The sequence below is a fragment of the Lonchura striata genome, chromosome 31, assembly GCF_050655825.1.
Source record: "Lonchura striata isolate lonStrDom1 chromosome 31, ASM5065582v1, whole genome shotgun sequence".
Classification (NCBI taxonomy): Eukaryota; Metazoa; Chordata; class Aves; order Passeriformes; family Estrildidae; genus Lonchura; species Lonchura striata.
Genome location: NC_140733.1, coordinates 9,038,006 through 9,055,747, shown reverse-complemented (window position 1 = coordinate 9,055,747; position 17,742 = coordinate 9,038,006). Strand labels below are relative to the sequence as shown.

Sequence of the window (17,742 nt, the reverse complement as noted above, 5' to 3'; positions counted from 1 at the left end):
TTTGGGTGTGTCCCTAAGTGGGCGTGTCCCCAGGTGGGTGTGTCCCTTCCCTAAAAGGGTGTGTCCCTGCCTAAATGGGTGTGTCCCCAGGTGAGTGTGTCCCCAGGTGGGTGTGTCCCCATGTGGGTGTGTCCTAGGTGGGTGTGTCCCTAAGTGGGCGTGTCCCCAGGTGGGTGTGTCCCTTCCCTAAAAGGGTGTCCCTGCCTAAATGGGTGTGTCCCCAGGTGGGTGTGTCCCTAAGTGGGTGTGTCCTCAGGTGGGTGTGTCCCCAGGTGGGCGTGTCCCCAGGTGGGCGTGTCCCCAGGTGGGTGTGTCCCCAGGTGGGTGTGTCCTCAGGTGGGTGTGTCCTTGCCTAAATGGGCGTGGGCCCCGGTGGGTGTGTCCCTGCACAAGTGGGCGTGTCCCCAGGTGGGTGTGTCCCCAGGTGGGTGTGTCCCCAGGTGGGTGTGTCCCAAGGTGGGCGTGTCCCTGCCCAAAATGGGTGTGTGTCCCCCCCCCCGGGCGTGCCCCCCGCCCCATCCCCGTTCGGGGTCCCTAGGGTGCCGGGGCGGCGCGGGGCGGGCCGGGGCGCGGCGCGGGCGCGGCCTTGCGGGCCAGCTTGGCCAGGAGGGGGCTGTGGGGGTGGCGCTGGCGCAGGTGCGCCAGGTGCGCGTCCTGGCTCTCGGCCGTGCCGCCGCACTCCTCGCACACGTAGAGCTTGGCCCGGCGCTCCTTGTAGCCGTAGCGCTGCGCCACGCCGTGGATCTTGCGCAGGTGCGACTCCAGCGAGCAGCGCTGCGTGAAGGCCTTGTCACAGAGCGAGCACTTGTAGGGACGGACACCTGGACGGGACAGGGGGACATGAGGGGACAGGTGGGGACATGAGGGGACATTAGGGGACACCTGGCCAGGGGTCATGGCCTTGTCACAGAGTGAGCACTTGTAGGGACGGACACCTGGACAGGACAGGGGGACACGAGGGGACAGGTGGGGACATGAGGGGACATTAGGGGACACCTGGCCAGGGGTCATGGCCTTGTCACAGAGTGAGCACTTGTAGGGACGGACACCTGGACAGGACAGGGGGACACGAGGGGACAGGTGGGGACATGAGGGGACATGAGGGGACACGGCCTTGTCACACCAACAGCACTTGTAGGGATGGACACCTGGCCAGGGGACAGGAGGGGACACTTGGGGACACGGCCCTGTCACACTTGGGACGGCCGCCTGGCGGGGTTCGGGGTTCGGGGTTCGGGGTTCGGGGTTTGGGGTTCGGGGTTCGGGGTTCGGGCTTGGGCCGCCTCGTGGCTGTCCCTGTCCTGCCCCAGTCCCACTCTGGCTCCGTCCCGTTCCCGTCCCCCCCTCACACCCTCCCCGTTCCCAGCTCCGTCCCCGTGCCCAGCCCTCTTCCCACCCCTGGGCCATCCTTGTCCCTGCTGCTGTTCCCGCCCCGTTCCCGCCCCGTTCCTGATCCCAATCCCATTCGCATTCCCGTTCCCGTTCCCATTCCCACCCCATTCCCGATCTAGTTCCCAATCCCGTTCCGGTCCCGCTCCCGTTACCGTTGTTGGTGCGGACGTGGCGCTTGAGGTCGAAGGTGTCGTTGAACCATTTCCCAGCCCATTCCCATTCCCATTCCCATTCCTGTCCTGTTCCCATTCCTGCCCCATTCCCATTCCCAATCCCATTCCTGCCCCGTTCCCTTTCCGGTCCCGCTCCCGTTACCGGTGTGGGTGCGGACGTGGCGCTTGAGGTCGAAGGTATCCCTGAACCATTTCCCAGCCCATTCCCAATCCCATTCCCGTTCCCAATCCCATCCCTGCCCCGTTCCCGTTCCGCTCCCGCTCCCGTTACCGGTGTGGGTGCGGACGTGGCGCTTGAGGTCGAAGGTGTCGTTGAAGCCCTTCCCGCAGTAGGGGCACCGGTGCCGCTTCACTTCGCTGTGGCACTTGAGGTGCCGGTTCAGCATCCGCTGGAACCCGAAGCTCTTGTGGCACACGGGGCACGAGAAGAGCTCGGAGCCCCCCGGGACCCCCCCGGCCACCGGGACCCCCACGGGGACCCCCCCGGCCAGGGGCAGCCCCGGGGGGAGGGGGGCGCCCAAAGGGCCGGACGGGACCTGCGGAGGGAGGGGAGGAAGGGGTTAAATGGGGGGGCATGGTGGGGACCCCCCTCGGGACCCCCCTCGGGACCCCCCAGTTACGGGGAGAGCGGTGATTTTGGGGACCCCCGGTCGTGACGGACAGCCCCCCTGGGGGACCTCTGATTTTGGGGAGCCCCCAACCCACCTTGGTGACCCCCCCAAATTTGGAGACTCCCCCCACCCCAATTTGGGGACCTCCGTGCTCCCCCAGTCTCAGGCCCCCCCCTCCCCAATTTGGGCACCCCCAGCTGACTTTTCTCCCCCCCCATCCTTCCAAGCCCCCTCCCCAAATTTGGGGTGCCCCTTACCTTGCCCTTGGGGTGCAGGAAGGGGCCGGGGGGGGCGCGGGGGGGCAGCGTCATGTCCAGGGGGGACGCGGGGGCCTCGCCCACGGCCGGCTCGGGGTCCCTGCGCAGGGGGCAGCCCCCCAGGCAGACTGGGGGGGGTGGGGGGCACGGTTTTAGGGGGGGTCATGAACCCCCGAACCGCCCCCCCAAAATTGCATCCCCCCCAAAAAAACCCCCCCCAAAAAAATCGGGACGCCCCAAACGTGACCCCCCCACCCCTCCCCAAATCGGAGCCCACCCTGGGGACGCCCCAAATGTGCCCCCCCCCATGGCAGGAGGAGGATTTGGGGGGCCCCTCCCCCGCTCCCCTCCCCCGCCCTTCGGGGTTCCCCCGACCGGTCGGACGGCTCGGGCCGCGACACCCCAAATTACCGCCCCAATGACGCCCCTAATTAGGGGTTTCCGGCGGGTGGCGCCCGCGTGGGCCCCGGGGGGGGGACGCCACCCACCCCCCCCGGGGGGACACCGGCGACACCCAAAAATCCCCTCCCCCACCCAGGGACACGGCCGGGCAGCCCGAACCCCCCTAAAATCGCCCCCAGGCACCCCAAAATCCTCCCCAAACCCTCCGGGCACCCCAAACCCGCACCCCCCAAAAGGGTCCGGGGGTGCCCCCCAAAATCCTCCCTAACCCCCCCCCCCCACATCCCAGAGTTTGGGTGGGATTTTGGGGCTGAACCCCAACTCTGCCCCTCAGGGGATACCCCTGGGGGGGAAGGAGGTCACCCCAAAACTGGGATCCCTCCAAAATCGGGGCCCCTGGAACCCCCTATCCCCAAAATTCCGGTTTCCCCCTACATTCTTTGGTCGTCCTGCACACTTCCAGAACACCTGGGACCCCCCCAAAATTCCTGGATCCCCCTCAAACACCCGGAACCCCCAAATTCCTGACACAGCCCCCCAGACTTCTGGGGACCCCCAGCAGCTGAATCCCAACGGACACCTGAAACCCCCCCACATCCCGGGGTCCCCCAAATTCCTGAGTCCTCCCAAATTCCTGAGTCCCCCCCTAATCCCATCTCCCGACGGATCCTGGCCCCCCCAAATCCCTGAATCCCCCCAAATCCCATTTCCCGATGGATCCTGGCCCCCCCAGATCCCATTTCCCGACGGATCCTGCCCCCCCAAATCCCTGGATCCCCCCAGATCCCATCTCCCGAGGGATCCTGGCCCCCCCCAAATCCCTGGATCCCCCCAGATCCCATCTCCCGAGGGATCCTGCCCCCCCAAATCCCTGGATCCCCCCAGATCCCATCTCCCGATGGATCCTGCCCCCCCAGATCCCTGCCCCGTACTGGGCACGTAGATCTCCGCCCGCTGCTCGTCCGGGAGCTCGCTCCAGTTGCGCTTGGCCGTGGCCACCACCGGCTTCTTCACCAGGAAGGCGCGCGGCATGGCCGGATGGATCCCGCTGGATCCCGCTGGATCCCCCGGTCCCGATGGATCCCGGTGGATCCCTGCTCCGATCCCCGGCGGCTGCGGTGCCGATCCCCGGCTCCCGGCGGGGCTGGGTCCCGGTTCCCCGGTTGGATTTGATCCCAATCCGGAGAGTTTGGCCAAGACCCGCAGCCGATCCCAAATCCTTGGGGACTTTTGATCACAGAACTCAAATGTTCGGTCAGCGGCTCCCGCCGATCCCAAATCCTCGCTCGGTTCTGGTGCCGGATCCCAAATCCTCGCCCGGTTCTGGTGCCGGATCCCCGATCCCGCCGGATCCCCCCGCGCCGCCCCCTCAGCGGCGCTGTCCCGGGGCTGTCCCGGCGCTGTCCCGGCGCTGTCCCGGCTCTCCTGTCCCGGGGCTGTCCCGGAGCTGTCCCGGCTCTCCTGTCCCGGGGCTGTCCCGGAGCTGTCCCGGCTCTCCTGTCCCGGTTGTGCTGTGCTGCTGCCGGTCCCGGCGGTGTTATCCCGGTCCCGGCTCTGTTATCCCGATTGTCCCGGTGCTGTCCCGGCTGCGTTATCCCGGTTGTGCTGCTCCCGGCTCTGTTATCCCGGTCCTGGCTCTGTTATTCCGGTTGTGCTGTCCCGGTCTTGTCCCGGTGCCAGAGATGCTGTCCTGGTGCTATCCCGGTCCTGGCGGTGCCGTGCCGGTCCCGTTAGTGCTGTCCCGGTGCTGTCCTGGTCTTGTCCCGGTCCCGTTAGTGCTGTCCCGGTGCTGTCCCGGTCCCGGAGATGCTGTCCCGGTCCCGTCCCTGTCCCGTCCCGGTCCCGTTAGTGCTGTCCCGGTCCCGTCCCTGTCCCGTTAGTGCTGTCCCGCTCCCGGTCCCGGTGCTGCTGTCCCGGTGCTGTCCCGCTCCCGGTGCTGCTGTCCCGGTCCCGGTGCTGCTGTCCCGGTTCCGTCCCGGTCCCGGTGCTGCTGTCCCGGTCCCGCTCCCGGTGCTGCTGTCCCGCTGCCGTCGCGGCCGTGCCGTGCCGGTCCCGGCGGTGCCGCCCCGCCGCGCGTCCCCGTCCCGCCCCGCGGTGCCCCGGACCGGTTCCGCCGGTCGGGCCGGGCCGCGCCGCAGCCGGAGCCGGTCGGGCGGGCGCCGCTTGGGAAATAACGGGGAGCCCCCGCCCCGGCCCGGGGACACCGCGGGACGCGGGACGGCCACGGGGCGGGGACAGCGGCCGTGGGGCACCGGGACACGGGGGGACACGGGGACATTGGGGACACTGGGGGACACCGGGACACCGGGACACGGGGGACATTGGGGGACACCGGGATTTTGGGACACTGGGGACATTGGGGGTATCTGGGGACATCGAGGACACCGGGACATTGGGGACACTGGGGATGGGGACACCGGGGACACGGGGACACTGGGGACAGCCACCGGAGGTGTTCCAGGGGGGTCAGGGTGTCCCCAAAGAGGGTCAGGGCGTCCCCAAAGAGGGTCAGGGTGTCCCAGGGGGGTCAGGGTGTCCCCAAGGGGGGGTCAGGGTGTCCTCAGGGGGGGTCAGGGTGTCCCTGGGGGGGGTCAGGGTGTCCCTGGGGGCGTCAGAGTCCCCAAATCCGCGGGACCCCTCCCCAAACCGGGGCGCCGCCCCCCCCGCACTGGCGCTGCAGCTGCTGCTGGGGGGGGAGGGGCCTGAGCTGTCGCGACATGGCGGGACATGGCCCCCCCCCAAAAAAAAAAACAAACTGGAAATTGCAAAATCCGTGTCTGCTTCTAGGGGTGGGGGGCTCGGGGGGGGTCCCTGTGGGGCTGGGGGCTCCGGGGGGGGCTCGGGGGGGGCCCTGTGGGGCTGGGGGCTCCGGGGGGCTCGGGGGGGGCTCTGGAGGCTAGGGGTCCCCATAGGGCTGGGGGTGTCCCTGAAGGTTTGGGGGGGGGGTCCCAACAGACGCTGGGGGGGGTGCTCAGAACGCCCCCCGGCCCCGAACTACATCTCCCATCATTCCCCGCCCTTTCCGTACGGCGCCGCCATCTTTGTTCCAAACTGGGCGCCGCCATCTTGGCTCCGTTCCTGGGCGCCTCCGCGCCCCTTCCGGCGCGCGGTGACGTAACTTCCGCCCTCCCCGAGCCGATCAGCGATGGCGGCGGGGGGCTGGGACCGGGTCCGGGTCCGGGTCCCGCCCGGCGCCGCCCCGGAGCCGCTCCCGGTGCAGCTCCTGCCCTGCCGCGTCCGGCACGACGGGCCCGCGCCCGTGGCCGCGTTCCTGCGGGCCCGGCCCGGCCCCGGCGGCGGTGCGGCCCGGGGCGGCCCGGGGGGAGCCCTGGGGGGAGCCCTGGGGGGATCTGGGGGGTCCTGAGGGGAGATCCCGCCGAGTCCGGGGGGCGGACGGGGGGTCTGGGGGCTCGGGGGGGTCGGGGATCTCGGGAATGTTTGGGGGTCCCGGCTGGCTTTGGGGGTCGCGTGGCGGTTTAGGGATGCCCAGGAGGTTCTGGGGGTCCCGGGGGGGTTTTGGGGCTCCCGGGCGGGTTCTGGGGGTCCCGGGATGAGGTTTTGGTGGTCCAGGGCCGGTTTTGGGGGTCTCAGGTGGGTTTTGGGGGTCCCGGGATGAGGTTTTGGGTGTCCTGGGCCGGTTTTGGGTGTCCTGGGTGGGTTTTGGGGGTCCCGGGATGAGGTTTTGGGGCTCCCTGGTGGGTTTTGGGGGTCCCGAGCGGGTTTTGGGGTCCCCCATCTCACTCTCCCCCCAGAGCTCTGGGCCTCGTTCCGGGGGCGCCGCTTGGGGGGCCGGGAGCTGCCGCTGCCCCCCGGCTACTCGGGGGTCGTGCTGCGGGAGGGGGAGCCCGGGGACCCCCAGGTGAGGCAGAGACCCCCCCCGGGGCTCAGCCCCCCCTTTCCCCATCCCCGGGGGGTCCCGGCCCCCCTGACCTTTTCCCTCTGCCCCTGACCTTTGACCTTTGCCCTCTGCCCAGGCTGGCTGGGTGACCCCGGCCGGGGCCTTCGGCGCCATCACGGACTGGGGGGGCGACGCCGCCCCCGCCCCCGACCGGGGCCTGGCCCGGGCCCTGCAGTGGGCGCCCCTTGCCCGGGCCGTGAGTGGGGCTGGGGGCAATTTTGGGGGGCTGGGGGCACATCTGGGGGGCTGGGGGCACATTGGGGGGGCTGGGAGCATATCTGGGGGGTCTGGGTGCACATTTAGGGGGTCTGGGGGCACATTTGGGGGGCTGGGGGCACATTTGGGGGATCTGGGGGGCACATTTGGGGGGTTTTGGGGTCACATTTGGGGGCTGGGGGCATATTTGGGGGGTTTTGGGGTCACATTTGGGGTCTGGGGTCTCATTTGGGGCTCCCCCAGCCCCCCTCACCCTGCCCCTCCCCCAGCTCCACGCCCCCGTGAGTGACAGCGACGAGGAGGCGGAGCCGTGACAGGCCACGCCCCCGAGCCACGCCCACAACCGGAGCCACACACCTCATTAGCATTTCCAGCCACACCCACTGGGCAGGGCTCATTTAAATAAAAGTGCCTGCAGCCCCTCCCAGTGTGAGTGGAGCCTGTGGAAGCCCCGCCCACTTTATTTAAAAAAACCCAACACACCAATCACTGTCCAGAGGAGGCCTCGCCCACATACGCAGCCACGCCCCCCGTGGGCGGAGCCTCCGAGTCACGCCCCAGTGGGTGTGGCCCAGCAGAGCCCCGCCCCTTTCTCGGCCAATAAAGGAATTGCAGCGCAGGTGTGGGCGGGGCCAGGTGTGATTAATGAGCGGCGCCGGGTGGGCGTTTCTGTGTCCATGGGTGTGTTCAGGTGGGCGTTTCCATGGGCATGTCCAGGTGTCCGTGTCTGTGTCCCTGTCCTCATGTCTGTGTCCGTGTCCCGTGTCCATGTCTGTGTCCCGGTGTCCATGTCTGTGTCGCAGTGTCTGTGCCATGTCCGTGTCCGCGTCCCTGTCTGTATGTCCATGTCCATGTCCCTATGTCCATGCCGTGTCCATGTCCATGCTGTGTCCCTGTCCTGGTGTCCATGCCATGTCCGTGCTGTGTCCATGTCCGTGCTGTGTCCGTGCCATTTCCGTGTCCATGCCGTGTCCGTGTCTATGTCCGTGTCCATGTCCCTGTCCTGGTGTCCGTGGCATGTCTGTGCCATGTCCCGGTGTCCATGTCCGTGTCCGTGGCGTGTCCATGTCCACGCCGTGTCCGTGGCGTGTCCGTGTCCATGTCCACGCCGTGTCCGTGGCGTGTCCGTGTCCATGTCCACGCCGTGTCCGTGGCGTGTCCGTGGCCTCACCACTTGCCGCGCTTGCTCCAGTCCTTGGGGGTGAAGTGCAGGCACTTGGCGTCGATGCGCAGCAGCCGCTTCAGCATGGCGCGCTCGTGGCCCTCCACGATGTCCTCAGACAGCGTCAGGATATACTGGCCCTGCACGCGGGGACAGGAACACGTGTGTCAGGTGTGCACACGTGTGTCAGGTGTGCACACGTGTGTCACGTGTGTCAGGATGTACTGGCCCTGCTCGCGGGGACAGGAACACGTGTGTCAGGTGTGCACACCTGTGTCAGGTGTGTCAGGATGTACTGGCCCTGCACGCGGGGACAGGAACATGTGTGTCAGGTGTGCACACGTGTGTCAGGTGTGTCAGGATGTACTGGCCCTGCACACAGGGACGGGAACACGTGTGTCAGGTGTGCACACGTGTGTCAGGATGTACTGGCCCTGCTCGCAGGGACGGGTGGCAACACGTGTGTCAGGTGTGCACACGTGTGTCAGGTGTGCACACGTGTGTCAGGTGTGTCAGGATGTACTGGCCCTGCACGCAGGGACGGGAACACGTGTGTGAGGTGTGCACACGTGTGTCAGGTGCGTCAGGATGTACTGGCCCTGCTCGCGGGGACGGGTGGCAACACGTGTGTCAGGTGGGAACACGTGTGTCAGGTGTGCACACGTGTGTCAGGTGTGCACAGGTGTATCAGGGTGTACTGAGTCTGTACTGGTGTGCACAGGTGTGTCAGGTGTACAGATTCATACAGGTGTGTCAGGGTGTACTGGCCCTGCAGGGACGGGTGTGTCAGGTGTGCACAGGTACAGGTGTGTCAGGGTGTACTGGCCCCGTACATGCGTGTCAGGACCTCCTCCAGGTGTGTCAGGACCTCCTCCAGGTGTGTCAGACCCCACCCAGGTGTGTCAGGTGTGCGAGGCCCCGCCCCCCCAGGTGTGCCAGCCCCACCTTGTAGTAGTTGATGAGGTTCAGGTACTGCAGCGTGGAGATCACGTCCTCCTTCTTGATGCTCGTGATCTCGCTGATCTCGCTGCGGGAGGGGCAGTGAGGGGGGGCTGCACGCCCTGACCCCCGCGGCACCCCCCAAAATCCCCCAGAATCCCCCAAAATCCCTGGAACCCCCATAAATCCCTGGAGCCCCCCAGAATCCCCCAAAATCCCCCAAAATCCCCCAAAAATCCCTGGAACCCCACAGAACCCCCCCGAGGTTGGGAAGTGAAGGGGCGGAGCCTGCAGTGGGTGGGCGTGGCCTTGTGGGCGTGGCCTGGAGCAGCTGTCCATCAATGCTGAGCATTGATTGGCAGCTGGGGCGGAACCTCGGGGGCGTGGCTTGGAGATGGGCGTGGCCTGATATGCCACGCCCTGCGTGTGGGCGGGGCTTAGCGGTGGGCGGGGCTTTAGGGGTGGATCCTGGTATGGGTGTGGCCCAGGGGGCGTGTCTTCTGCAAGTGGGCGTGGCCTGCATGAGCCGCCCATATTGGGTATCGCTGTGGTGGGTGGAGCCTCAGGAAAAGGGGCGTGGCTTCACAGAGGAGCAAGGTTTTACAAAGGGGTGTGGCCTCCGGAAGGGGGCGTGGTCTCGGGAAGGGGGCGTGTCTCACTTGATGGTGATCTGGGGCCGCTCGCCCGCCTCGGCCTTGAGCCCCATGAGGATCTCCAGGATGGTCTGGGACCAGTAACTGCGGTAGGAGAGCAGCCCCAGGTCCGAGAGCGGCTTCTCGGGGGTGCCCGTCTTGCCCTCCACCTTGGAGAGCTCGTAACCTGCACGGAGCAGCGCGAGCTGAGGGCGACGGGACGGGGACGGGGGACAGGGGGACACGGGGACACGGGGACAGGGGGACACGGGGGACAGGGGGACACGGGGACGGGGGGGATGGGGGGGGACAGGGGGCATTGGGGTGAGTTTGGGTGGGTTTGGGTGGATTTGGGGTGAGTTAGGGTGTGTTTGGTGGGGATTGGGTGGATCTGGGGGGGGATTGGGTGGGTTTGGGGTAGGTTTGGGTGGCTCTGGGTGGATTTGGGGTGGGTCTGGGTGGCTTTGGCACTGACTGAACTCGATGAGCAGCTTGCCGTAGCCGCGGCGCTGGTACGGGGGCAGGGTGAGGATGCAGGCCACGTTGTAATCCTCAGTCGACTCCTTCTCCTGCAGAGAACCCGGGATCAGATCCCAAAAACCCCTGGGACCGCCCCAAAACCCCCCTGAATCCCCCCAGACCCCCCAAATCTCCCCTAGACCACCAAGACCCCCCAAATCTCCCCCACACCCCCTCAAATTCCTCCCAAATCCCTCCCAGACTCCCCAGTTCCCTCTCAAACCCCCCTAGATCCCCCCAAATCCCCCCCAAATCCTCCCAGAACCCCTCAAATCCCCCCAAAATCCCCTCTAGACCCCCCAAATGCCCCATGGACCCCCCCAAATCCCCCCCGGGCCCCCCACCTTGGAGAAGTAGCCCACGATGTGGAAGCCTTTGCAGTCGTACTCGGTCATGACGTAGAAGAGGAAGGGGTCGGTGTCATAGTAAAGGGTTTTGTGGTCCAGGAAGCACTTGGCCAGCAGGCAGAGGTTCTGGGAATAGCTCTGGGGAGGGGTCCCGGGGGGGTCAGGTGGGGGAGACCCCCAAGGGACCCCCCCGGGACCCCCCGAGCCCCTCACCTTGTTCTTGCGGCCATCGATCTCGAAGAAGGAGATGGTGCCCTTGCGGTAGATCTCATTGCCAGGGGGGTGCCGCAGGTCACACTTGGTCTGGGGAGGGGATTTTGGGGGGTTTGAGGGGATTTTGGGGGGTTTGAGGGGGTTTTGGGGGGTTTGAGAAAGTTTGAGGGTGGAAGGGGAAGATCAGGAGGAAAACGAGGAGGGAAGAGGGGAGAAAAAGGGAAAAATTTAGGGGGAGGAAGTTTGGGGTAAGGGGGTGTCCAAATCCCCAAATCCCTCAAAAGTCTCCTAAAACTCCCCCAAATCCCCCTTACACCCCCCTAAAACTCTCCCAAATCCCCCTAAAACCCCCTAAAACTGCCCCAAACCCCCCTAAAACTCTCCCAACCCCCTCAAACCCCCTAAAATTCCCCTAAACCCCCCTAATACTTCCCCAAATCCCCCTAAAACTCCCCCAAACACCCCCCAAACCTCCTAAAACTCCCCCAAATCCCCCTAATACTTCCCCAAATCCCCCTAAAACCCTCCTAAAACTCCCCCAAACCCCCCTAAAACTCCCCCAAATCCCCCTAAAACCCACCAAACCCACCTAATGCTCCCCCAAACCCCCCTAGAACTCCCAGAAACACCCCTAAATCCCCCCCAAAATCCCCCCAATCCCCCCTAAAACTCCCCAAAACCCCCCTAAACCCTCCTAAAACTCTCCCAACCCCTCCAAACCCCCTAAAACTCCCCCAAATCCCCCTAATGTTCCCCCAAATCCCCCTAATGCTCCCTCAAAGCCCCCTAAAACCCTCCTAAAACGCCCCCAAAACCCTCCAAACCCCCTAAAACTCCCCCAAGCCCCCCTAAAACTCCCCCTAATCCCCCTAAAACCCACCTAATATTCCCCCAAATCCCCCTAAAACTCCCCCAAACCCCCCTAGAACTCCCAGAAACCCTGTAAAACTCTTCTGAATCGCCCCAATACTCCCCCAAATCCCCCTAAATCCCCCCTAAAACTCCCCGAAACACCCCTAAATCCCCCCAAAATCCCCCCAATCCCCCCTAAAACTCCCCAAAACCCCCCTAAACCCTCCTAAAACTCCCCCAAACACCCCTAAAACTCTCCCAACCCACTCAACCCCCCTAAAACTCCCCTAAACACCCCCCAAACCTCCTAAAACTCCCCCAAATCCCCCTAAATCCCCCCTAAAACTCCCCCGAACACCCCAAAATCCCCCCCAGTCCCCCCCGCCCGGCCGTACCAGGTGGCGCTGCAGGCAGCGCAGGCTGTGCCCGTACTTGAGGCAGAACTCGCACAGGTAGAGCACGGGCAGCCCCGTCAGCTCCTGCGGGTACGGCGAGAAGTACCAGGGCTTGAGGCGGTGCCGGCCCAGCTCGATGCACTCGATGTTCTTCATGCGCGTCACGATGTCGTCGTGGCTGCGGTCCGACACCAGGCTCCCGGTCATGCGCGGCGCCGACGGGGCCCCGTCCGACGAGTCCTGCGAGTCCTGGGCGGGGGGCAGCGCGCTCAGGGCCCGGGGGGCTCCCCGCCCGCCTCCTGGCGCTCCCCATTCCGGCTGCTCTGTGCCTTCCCTGCCTCAGTTTCCCCATTCCGGCTGCTCTGTGCCTTCCCTGCCTCAGTTTATGCCTTCCCTGCCTCAGTTTCCCCATTCCAGCTGCTCTGTGCCTTCCCTGCCTCAGTTTGTGCCTTCCCTGCCTCAGTTTCCCCATTCCGGCTGCTCTGTGCCTTCCCTGCCTCAGTTTCCCCATTCCGGCTGCTCTGTGCCTTCCCTGCCTCAGTTTATGCCTTCCCTGCCTCAGTTTCCCCATTTCCAGCTGGATTGTGGCTTTCCTGCCTCAGTTTCCCCATTCCGGCTGCTCTGTGCCTTCCCTGCCTCAGTTTCCCCATTCCGGCTGGATCGTGCCTTCCCTGCCTCAGTTTGTGCCTTTCCTGCCTCAGTTTCCCCATTTCCTGCTGGTTTGTCCATTTCCTGCCTCAGTTTGTGTTTTTCCTGCCTCAGTTTCCTCGTTTCTGGCTGGTCGGTGCCTTCCCTGCCTCAGTTTCCCCATTCCTGCTGGTCTGTGCCTTCCCTGCCTCAGTTTCCCAATTCCGGCTGGATTGTGCCTTCCCTGCCTCAGTTTCCCAATTCCGGCTGGATTGTGGCTTCCCTGCCTCAGTTTCCCCATTCCGGCTGCTCTGTGCCTTCCCTGCCTCAGTTTGTGCCTTCCCTGCCTCAGTTTCCCCATTTCCAGCTGGATTGTGGCTTCCCTGCCTCAGTTTCCCCATTCTGGCTGGTTTGTGTCTTTCCTGCCTCAGTTTCCCCATTCTGGCTGGTTTGTGTCTTTCCTGCCTCAGTTTCCCTGTTTTTAGATTGCTCTTCTCCAACTTTGCCTCAATTTCCCCATTCCTAGGTTGCTTTTCCCCAACTCTGCCTCAGTTTCCCCATTTTTAGGTTACTTTTCCTCATCCCTGCCTCAGTTTCCCTGTTTTTAGGCCACCCCCCATCCCTGCCTCAGTTTCCCCACTTCCAGCTGACGTTTCCTCATTTCCAGGCCATTTTCCCCTCCCGTGCCTCAGTTTCCCCAGCCCCAGAGCCCGTTTCTCTCCTCCCCTCCCCCCCAGGGCAGGGCAGCCCCTCCCCCCCGGTGTCCCCCCGGTGTCTCCAATGTCCCCCCGGTGTCCCCACCTCGTCCGTCCCCAGGCAGGCCGACTTCCTCTTGCGGCCCGGCTGAGCCGCCACCGCCCGGCGCGCGGAGCCGTTCTGGGGGAGAGGGGGTCAGTGTCTGCCCCCCAAAATCCCCAAAACCACCCCAAAATCCCACAAATTCACCCCAGAATTGCCCAAAACCACCCAAAACTGCCCCAAATCACCCAAAATCCCCAAATCCACCCCAAAACTGCCCAAAACCACCCCAAAACTGCCCGAAACCACCCAAAATCCCCAAATTCACCCAAAATCCCCAAATCCACCCCAGAACTGCCCAAAACCACCTCAAAACCCCAAAATTCAGCCCAAAGCCCCCCAAAATCTCCCCCAAAACCGACGCAGACACCCCAAACCCACCCAGACTGGTGTTACTGGTATTGTTACTGGCCCATACTGGTGTTACTGGCCCACACTGGTGTCATGTACTGGGCCATACTGGTGTTGATACTGGGCCATACTAGTCAATACTGGTGTTACTGGTCCATACTGGGCCATACTGGTATTGATACTGGGCCATACTGGTCCATACTGGTGTTACTGGTCTATACTGGGCCATACTGGTCCATACTGGTGTTGCTGGGCTCACCTGGGGGAACACGGACGCCTGCGAGGTCTCGGTGGGGGCGGGGACGGGCGTGGCCGGTGACACCACCTCGACCTTGCGCTTCTGGGACCAGTTCAAACCAGTTCAAACCGGACCCTCCCAGTCCCCCCAGTCCCCCCCAGAACAACCCAGTTCATCCCAGTCCCCCCCAGAACATCCCAGTCTATCCCAGTCCCCCCCAGAACATCCCAGTTCATCCCAGTCGCCCCCCAGTCCCCCCAGACCCCCCCCGTCCATCCCAGTCCATTCCCAGTCCCCCCCAGTCCATCCCAGTCCCCCCCAGTCCATCCCAGTCCCCCCCAGTCCCCCCAGACCCCCCCCGTCCATCCCAGTCCATCCCAGTCCCTCCCAGTCCATCCCAGTCCCTCCCAGTCCATCCCAGTTCATCCCAGTTCCCCCCCAGTCCATCCCAGTCCCCCCAGTCCATTCCCAGTCCCTCCCAGTCCATCCCACTCCCCCCCAGTCCATCCCAGTCCCTCCCAGTCCATCCCAGTCCATCCCAGTAGGCCCGAGGAAGGGGAGGCTCAGGGGACACCCCGGGGACAGGGACAGGGTGACAAAACCGGGACCTGCCAGGGACCACCTCCGGGGCCACTTTTGGTGCCAGCTGGGGACCCTGGGGACATTTGGGGACATTTGGGATGTTTGGGGACATTTGGGGCCATTGAGGACATTTGGTGAAATTTGGGGCCATTGGGGATCCTGGGGACGTTCGGGGACCTGGGTGACATCTGGGGACCCTGGGGACATTTGGTGCCATTGGAGACCCTGGTGATGTTCGGGGACCCTGGTGACATTTGGTGACCCTGGTGCCATTGGGGACCCTGGTGCCATTGGTGACCCTGGTGACATTTGGGGACCCTGGGGCCATTGGGGACCCTGGTGCCATTTGGGGACCCTGGTGACATTTGGTGACCCTGGTGACATTTGGGGACCCTGGTGACGTTTGGTGACATTTGGGGACCCTGGTGCCATTGGTGACCCTGGTGACATTTGGGGACCCTGGGGCCGTTTGGGGACATTCGGGGACCCTGGGGCCGCCGGGGCCATCGGGGGTTACCGTGGGGCGCTGGGGGGGCTCGGCCTCGCTCTCCTTGGGCAGGTGCAAGCGGAGCGTGATGGGCCCCGGCCCCGCTGGCCCCGCTGGCCCCGCTGGCCCCGCTGGCCCCGCCGCTGGCCCCGGTGGCCCCGGCAAACTCTTCCCGCTGGCGGGGGCCACCGGCAGCGCCAGCTCCAGGCTCTTCCTCTGCGCCGGGAGGAAGAGGAGGGTTTAGGGGCACGCGCAGGGGACGGAGCCACCGCGGCTCGGGGACCCTCCCGCCACCCCGGGACCCCTCCCGGGGACGGCCCTTGGTGGCCCCAAGGGCTCCTGAAGGGGGACAGGGTGGCATCCAGGGGTCGGGGGTGTCCCTAAGGGGTCAGGGGTGTCCCCAGGGTTCCCTTAGAGGGGTCAGGGGTGGCCCCAGGGTCCCCTTAGAGGGGTCAAGGGTGTCCCCAAGGGGTCAGAACTGTCCCCAGGGTCCCTTAAAGGGGTTGGGGTTGTCCCCAAGGGGTCAGAGATGTCCCCAAGGTCCCCAGAGAGTGCCTGGGGATGTCCCCAAGGTCCCCTACAGGAGCTGCAGGTGTCCCCAAGGGGTTGAGGGTGTCCCCAAGGTCCCTTAAAGGGGTCGGAAATGTCCCCAGGGTCCCCTAAAGGGGCTGGGGATGTCCCCAAGGGTCCGGGGTGGCCCCTGGGTGTGTCCTGGGGATGTCACCACCCCCCAGGGGACGTCCCTGCTGTGGGGGGCGAGTGTCCCCCTGTCACCAGGGGGTTTGGGGACTCCAGGTCTGTCCCCAGCGGCTCCACGTGTCCCCTGTCCCGTGTCCCCCCCATGTGTCCCCTCAGCGCTCGGTCCCCGAGGCTGGCCCCTGTCCTTGCCCTGTCCCTTGGTGTCCCTCGCCCGTGTCCCCAAACTGTCCCTGTCCCAGCCCCTCCTCAGCCCTGTCCCTTCCGTGTCCCCTGTCCCCAGACCCCTCTGTCCGTCCGGTGTCCCCTCAATGTCACCCGACCTCCCGTTGTTCCTCATCTCCCGTTTCCCCCCATCCCCTCCCCGTGTCACCAAGTGTCCCCAGTGTCCCCCCATGTCCCCGTATCCATCACCAGGTCTCTGTGTCCCCTCCAGGTGTCCCCTCCAGGTGTCCCCCCCATGTCCCCAGTGTCCCCCCATGTCCCCAGGTGTCCCTCCATGTCCCCATATCCATCACCAGGTCTCTGTGTCCCCTCCAGGTGTCCCCCCCAGGTCCCCCCGTGTCCCCGTGTCCCGGGGCTCACCGGGTCCCTGTCGGGGGAGCCGGGCCGGGAGCCGGGCAGGCCGTTCTTGGTGGGCGTCTTGGCCTCCTTGCGGGGCACCTGGACCCTCTTGAGGTCCAGCCGGTCGTGGGTCACCCACTCGTCCAGGCGCTTGTTAACTGGGGACAGCGGGGACATGGCGGGCTGGCACGGGGGGTGGCAGTGCCAGGCCAGTGCCAGCCCATTGCCAGCCCAGTGTCCACCCCAATGCCACCCCAGTGACCACCCCAGTGCCCATCCCAGTGTCCATCCCAGTGCCACCCCAGCGTCCACCCCAATGCCACCCCAGCGTCCACCCCAATGCCACCCCAGTGTCCATCCCAGCGTCCCCCATGTCCCTGTGTCCCTGTCCCCGTGTCCCCCCGTGTCCCTGTCCCCCTGTCCCGTGTCCGTGTCGCGCTCACAGTCGATGTAGTGCACGTAGAAGAGTTTCCTGCCGCTGATGTCCTTCACGCTCAGGATCTCGGCCAGCGCTGAAACCGGGGGGGTGGGGGTCACCACACAGCCCCTCCTGGAACCCCCAAACCCCCCAGGGACCCCCAAACCCCCCAGGGACCCCCAACATCCACCCAGGCACTCCAAACCCACCCAGGGATCCCTTCAGGGACCCCCAGACCCCCCTGGGACCCCAGACCCACCCAGGGACCCCCAAACCCACTTAGGACTGCCAAACCCTCCTGGGACCCCCAAACCCCCCTGGGACCCCCAAACCCCCCAGGGACCCCCTCAGGGACCCTAAACCCACCCAGGGACCCCCAAACCGGCCTGGGACCCCCAAACCCACCCAGTGACCCCCTCAGGGATCCCAAATTCCCCCGGGACCCCCTCATGAACCCCAAACCCCCCAGGACCCCCGACCCCCCCCGGGCCAGGCCCCGCCCCCTCAGGAGGCCCCGCCCCCGCCGCTTCCCGCCCTTTCCCTTAGCCCCGCCCCCGCGCCCTGATTGGCTGCCCCCGCGCTGAGCCCCGCCCCGCTCACGCCACTCATCCTCGTTGTCCTGGTTCCGGCGCAGCACGGGCAGGCGGCAGCCCTCGGACACCTCCCCCTGCGGGGGCGGGGCCTCGTCAGGGCCGGCGGGGCCCCAAAACCCCCGCGGGGGGTTCGGGGGGTCCCCGAACCCGTCCGGAGGCTCCCGGAGCCCCTCGGGCGGCTCCCCGAGCCCCCTCCGCGCTGCCCCCCCCCGCCCGCTCCCCACCTCCGCCATTCTCCTCCCGGCCTCCGCTTCCGGCCGGCCCGACGCGCTTCCGGGACGCGGCCCCGCCCCCTCCGCGCCTGCGCCCCGCCCCCCGGTTGGCGGGAGCGCTCGCGGGAGGGGGCGGGGCTTTCCCGGCAGCCGCGTCACGTGGGGCGC

At 65.9% G+C, this 17,742-nt stretch overlaps 3 protein-coding genes across 8 annotated transcripts; 1 reads left to right on the top strand and 2 right to left on the bottom strand.

Moving 5' to 3' along the window:
- Positions 1 to 288: 288 nt before the first annotated feature.
- LOC146764902 (putative transcription factor Ovo-like 1) lies at positions 289 to 4,231 on the bottom strand. Its single transcript, XM_085563967.1, has 4 exons — positions 3,768 to 4,231; positions 2,434 to 2,561; positions 1,837 to 2,101; positions 289 to 821 (listed from the first exon to the last, which is right to left on the bottom strand). Exons 1-4 carry the CDS (start codon positions 3,865 to 3,867, stop codon positions 535 to 537), a joined length of 780 nt encoding a protein of 259 aa, XP_085420093.1. The 5' UTR covers positions 3,868 to 4,231; the 3' UTR covers positions 289 to 534.
- A 1,723-nt stretch (positions 4,232 to 5,954) lies between these two features.
- LOC146764901 (ribonuclease H2 subunit C-like) lies at positions 5,955 to 7,568 on the top strand. The gene is made up of 4 exons (XM_085563954.1): positions 5,955 to 6,134; positions 6,588 to 6,694; positions 6,810 to 6,929; positions 7,219 to 7,568. The coding sequence occupies exons 1-4, from the start codon at positions 5,981 to 5,983 to the stop codon at positions 7,261 to 7,263; spliced, it is 426 nt and encodes a 141-aa protein (XP_085420080.1). The 5' UTR covers positions 5,955 to 5,980; the 3' UTR covers positions 7,264 to 7,568.
- Positions 7,372 to 17,676, bottom strand: LOC110478846 (histone acetyltransferase KAT5). 6 transcript variants are annotated; one of them, XM_085563918.1, is made up of 14 exons: positions 17,587 to 17,676; positions 17,370 to 17,436; positions 16,795 to 16,863; positions 16,373 to 16,509; positions 15,122 to 15,307; positions 14,044 to 14,124; positions 13,437 to 13,511; positions 12,009 to 12,257; positions 10,762 to 10,851; positions 10,546 to 10,686; positions 10,158 to 10,251; positions 9,710 to 9,869; positions 9,057 to 9,138; positions 7,372 to 8,251 (listed from the first exon to the last, which is right to left on the bottom strand). In XM_085563918.1, the coding sequence occupies exons 1-14, from the start codon at positions 17,593 to 17,595 to the stop codon at positions 8,117 to 8,119; spliced, it is 1,575 nt and encodes a 524-aa protein (XP_085420044.1). In that variant the 5' UTR covers positions 17,596 to 17,676; the 3' UTR covers positions 7,372 to 8,116. The 6 variants fall into 6 exon arrangements, with proteins under 6 accessions (XP_085420044.1, XP_085420046.1, XP_085420048.1 ...); XM_085563920.1 differs by having other exon boundaries at positions 17,375 to 17,436; positions 17,587 to 17,655; XM_085563919.1 differs by lacking the exon at positions 7,372 to 8,251 and adding an exon at positions 8,609 to 8,710.
- Between the last annotated feature and the right edge of the window lie 66 nt (positions 17,677 to 17,742).

Excerpts from the sequence above, each read along its gene's own strand:
- LOC146764902 (XM_085563967.1), bottom strand. The coding sequence starts at position 3,867 with ATGCCGCGCGCCTTCCTGGTGAAGAAGCCGGTGGTGGCCACGGCCAAG. Across the intron at positions 2,562-3,767 it reads GGCGGAGATCTACGTGCCCA|TCTGCCTGGGGGGCTGCCCC; the intron begins GTACGGGGCAGG and ends CACCCCCCCCAG. Across the intron at positions 2,102-2,433 it reads TCCTGCACCCCAAGGGCAAG|GTCCCGTCCGGCCCTTTGGG; the intron begins GTAAGGGGCACC and ends CTCCCTCCGCAG.
- LOC146764901 (XM_085563954.1), top strand. The coding sequence starts at position 5,981 with ATGGCGGCGGGGGGCTGGGACCGGGTCCGGGTCCGGGTCCCGCCCGGC. Across the intron at positions 6,695-6,809 it reads GGGAGCCCGGGGACCCCCAG|GCTGGCTGGGTGACCCCGGC; the intron begins GTGAGGCAGAGA and ends CCCTCTGCCCAG. Across the intron at positions 6,930-7,218 it reads GGGCGCCCCTTGCCCGGGCC|CTCCACGCCCCCGTGAGTGA; the intron begins GTGAGTGGGGCT and ends CCCCTCCCCCAG.
- LOC110478846 (XM_085563918.1), bottom strand. Across the intron at positions 10,852-12,008 it reads GCTGCCTGCAGCGCCACCTG|ACCAAGTGTGACCTGCGGCA; the intron begins GTACGGCCGGGC and ends TCCCCTCCCCAG. Across the intron at positions 9,870-10,157 it reads CAAGCTGCTCATCGAGTTCA|GTTACGAGCTCTCCAAGGTG; the intron begins GTCAGTGCCAAA and ends TGCTCCGTGCAG.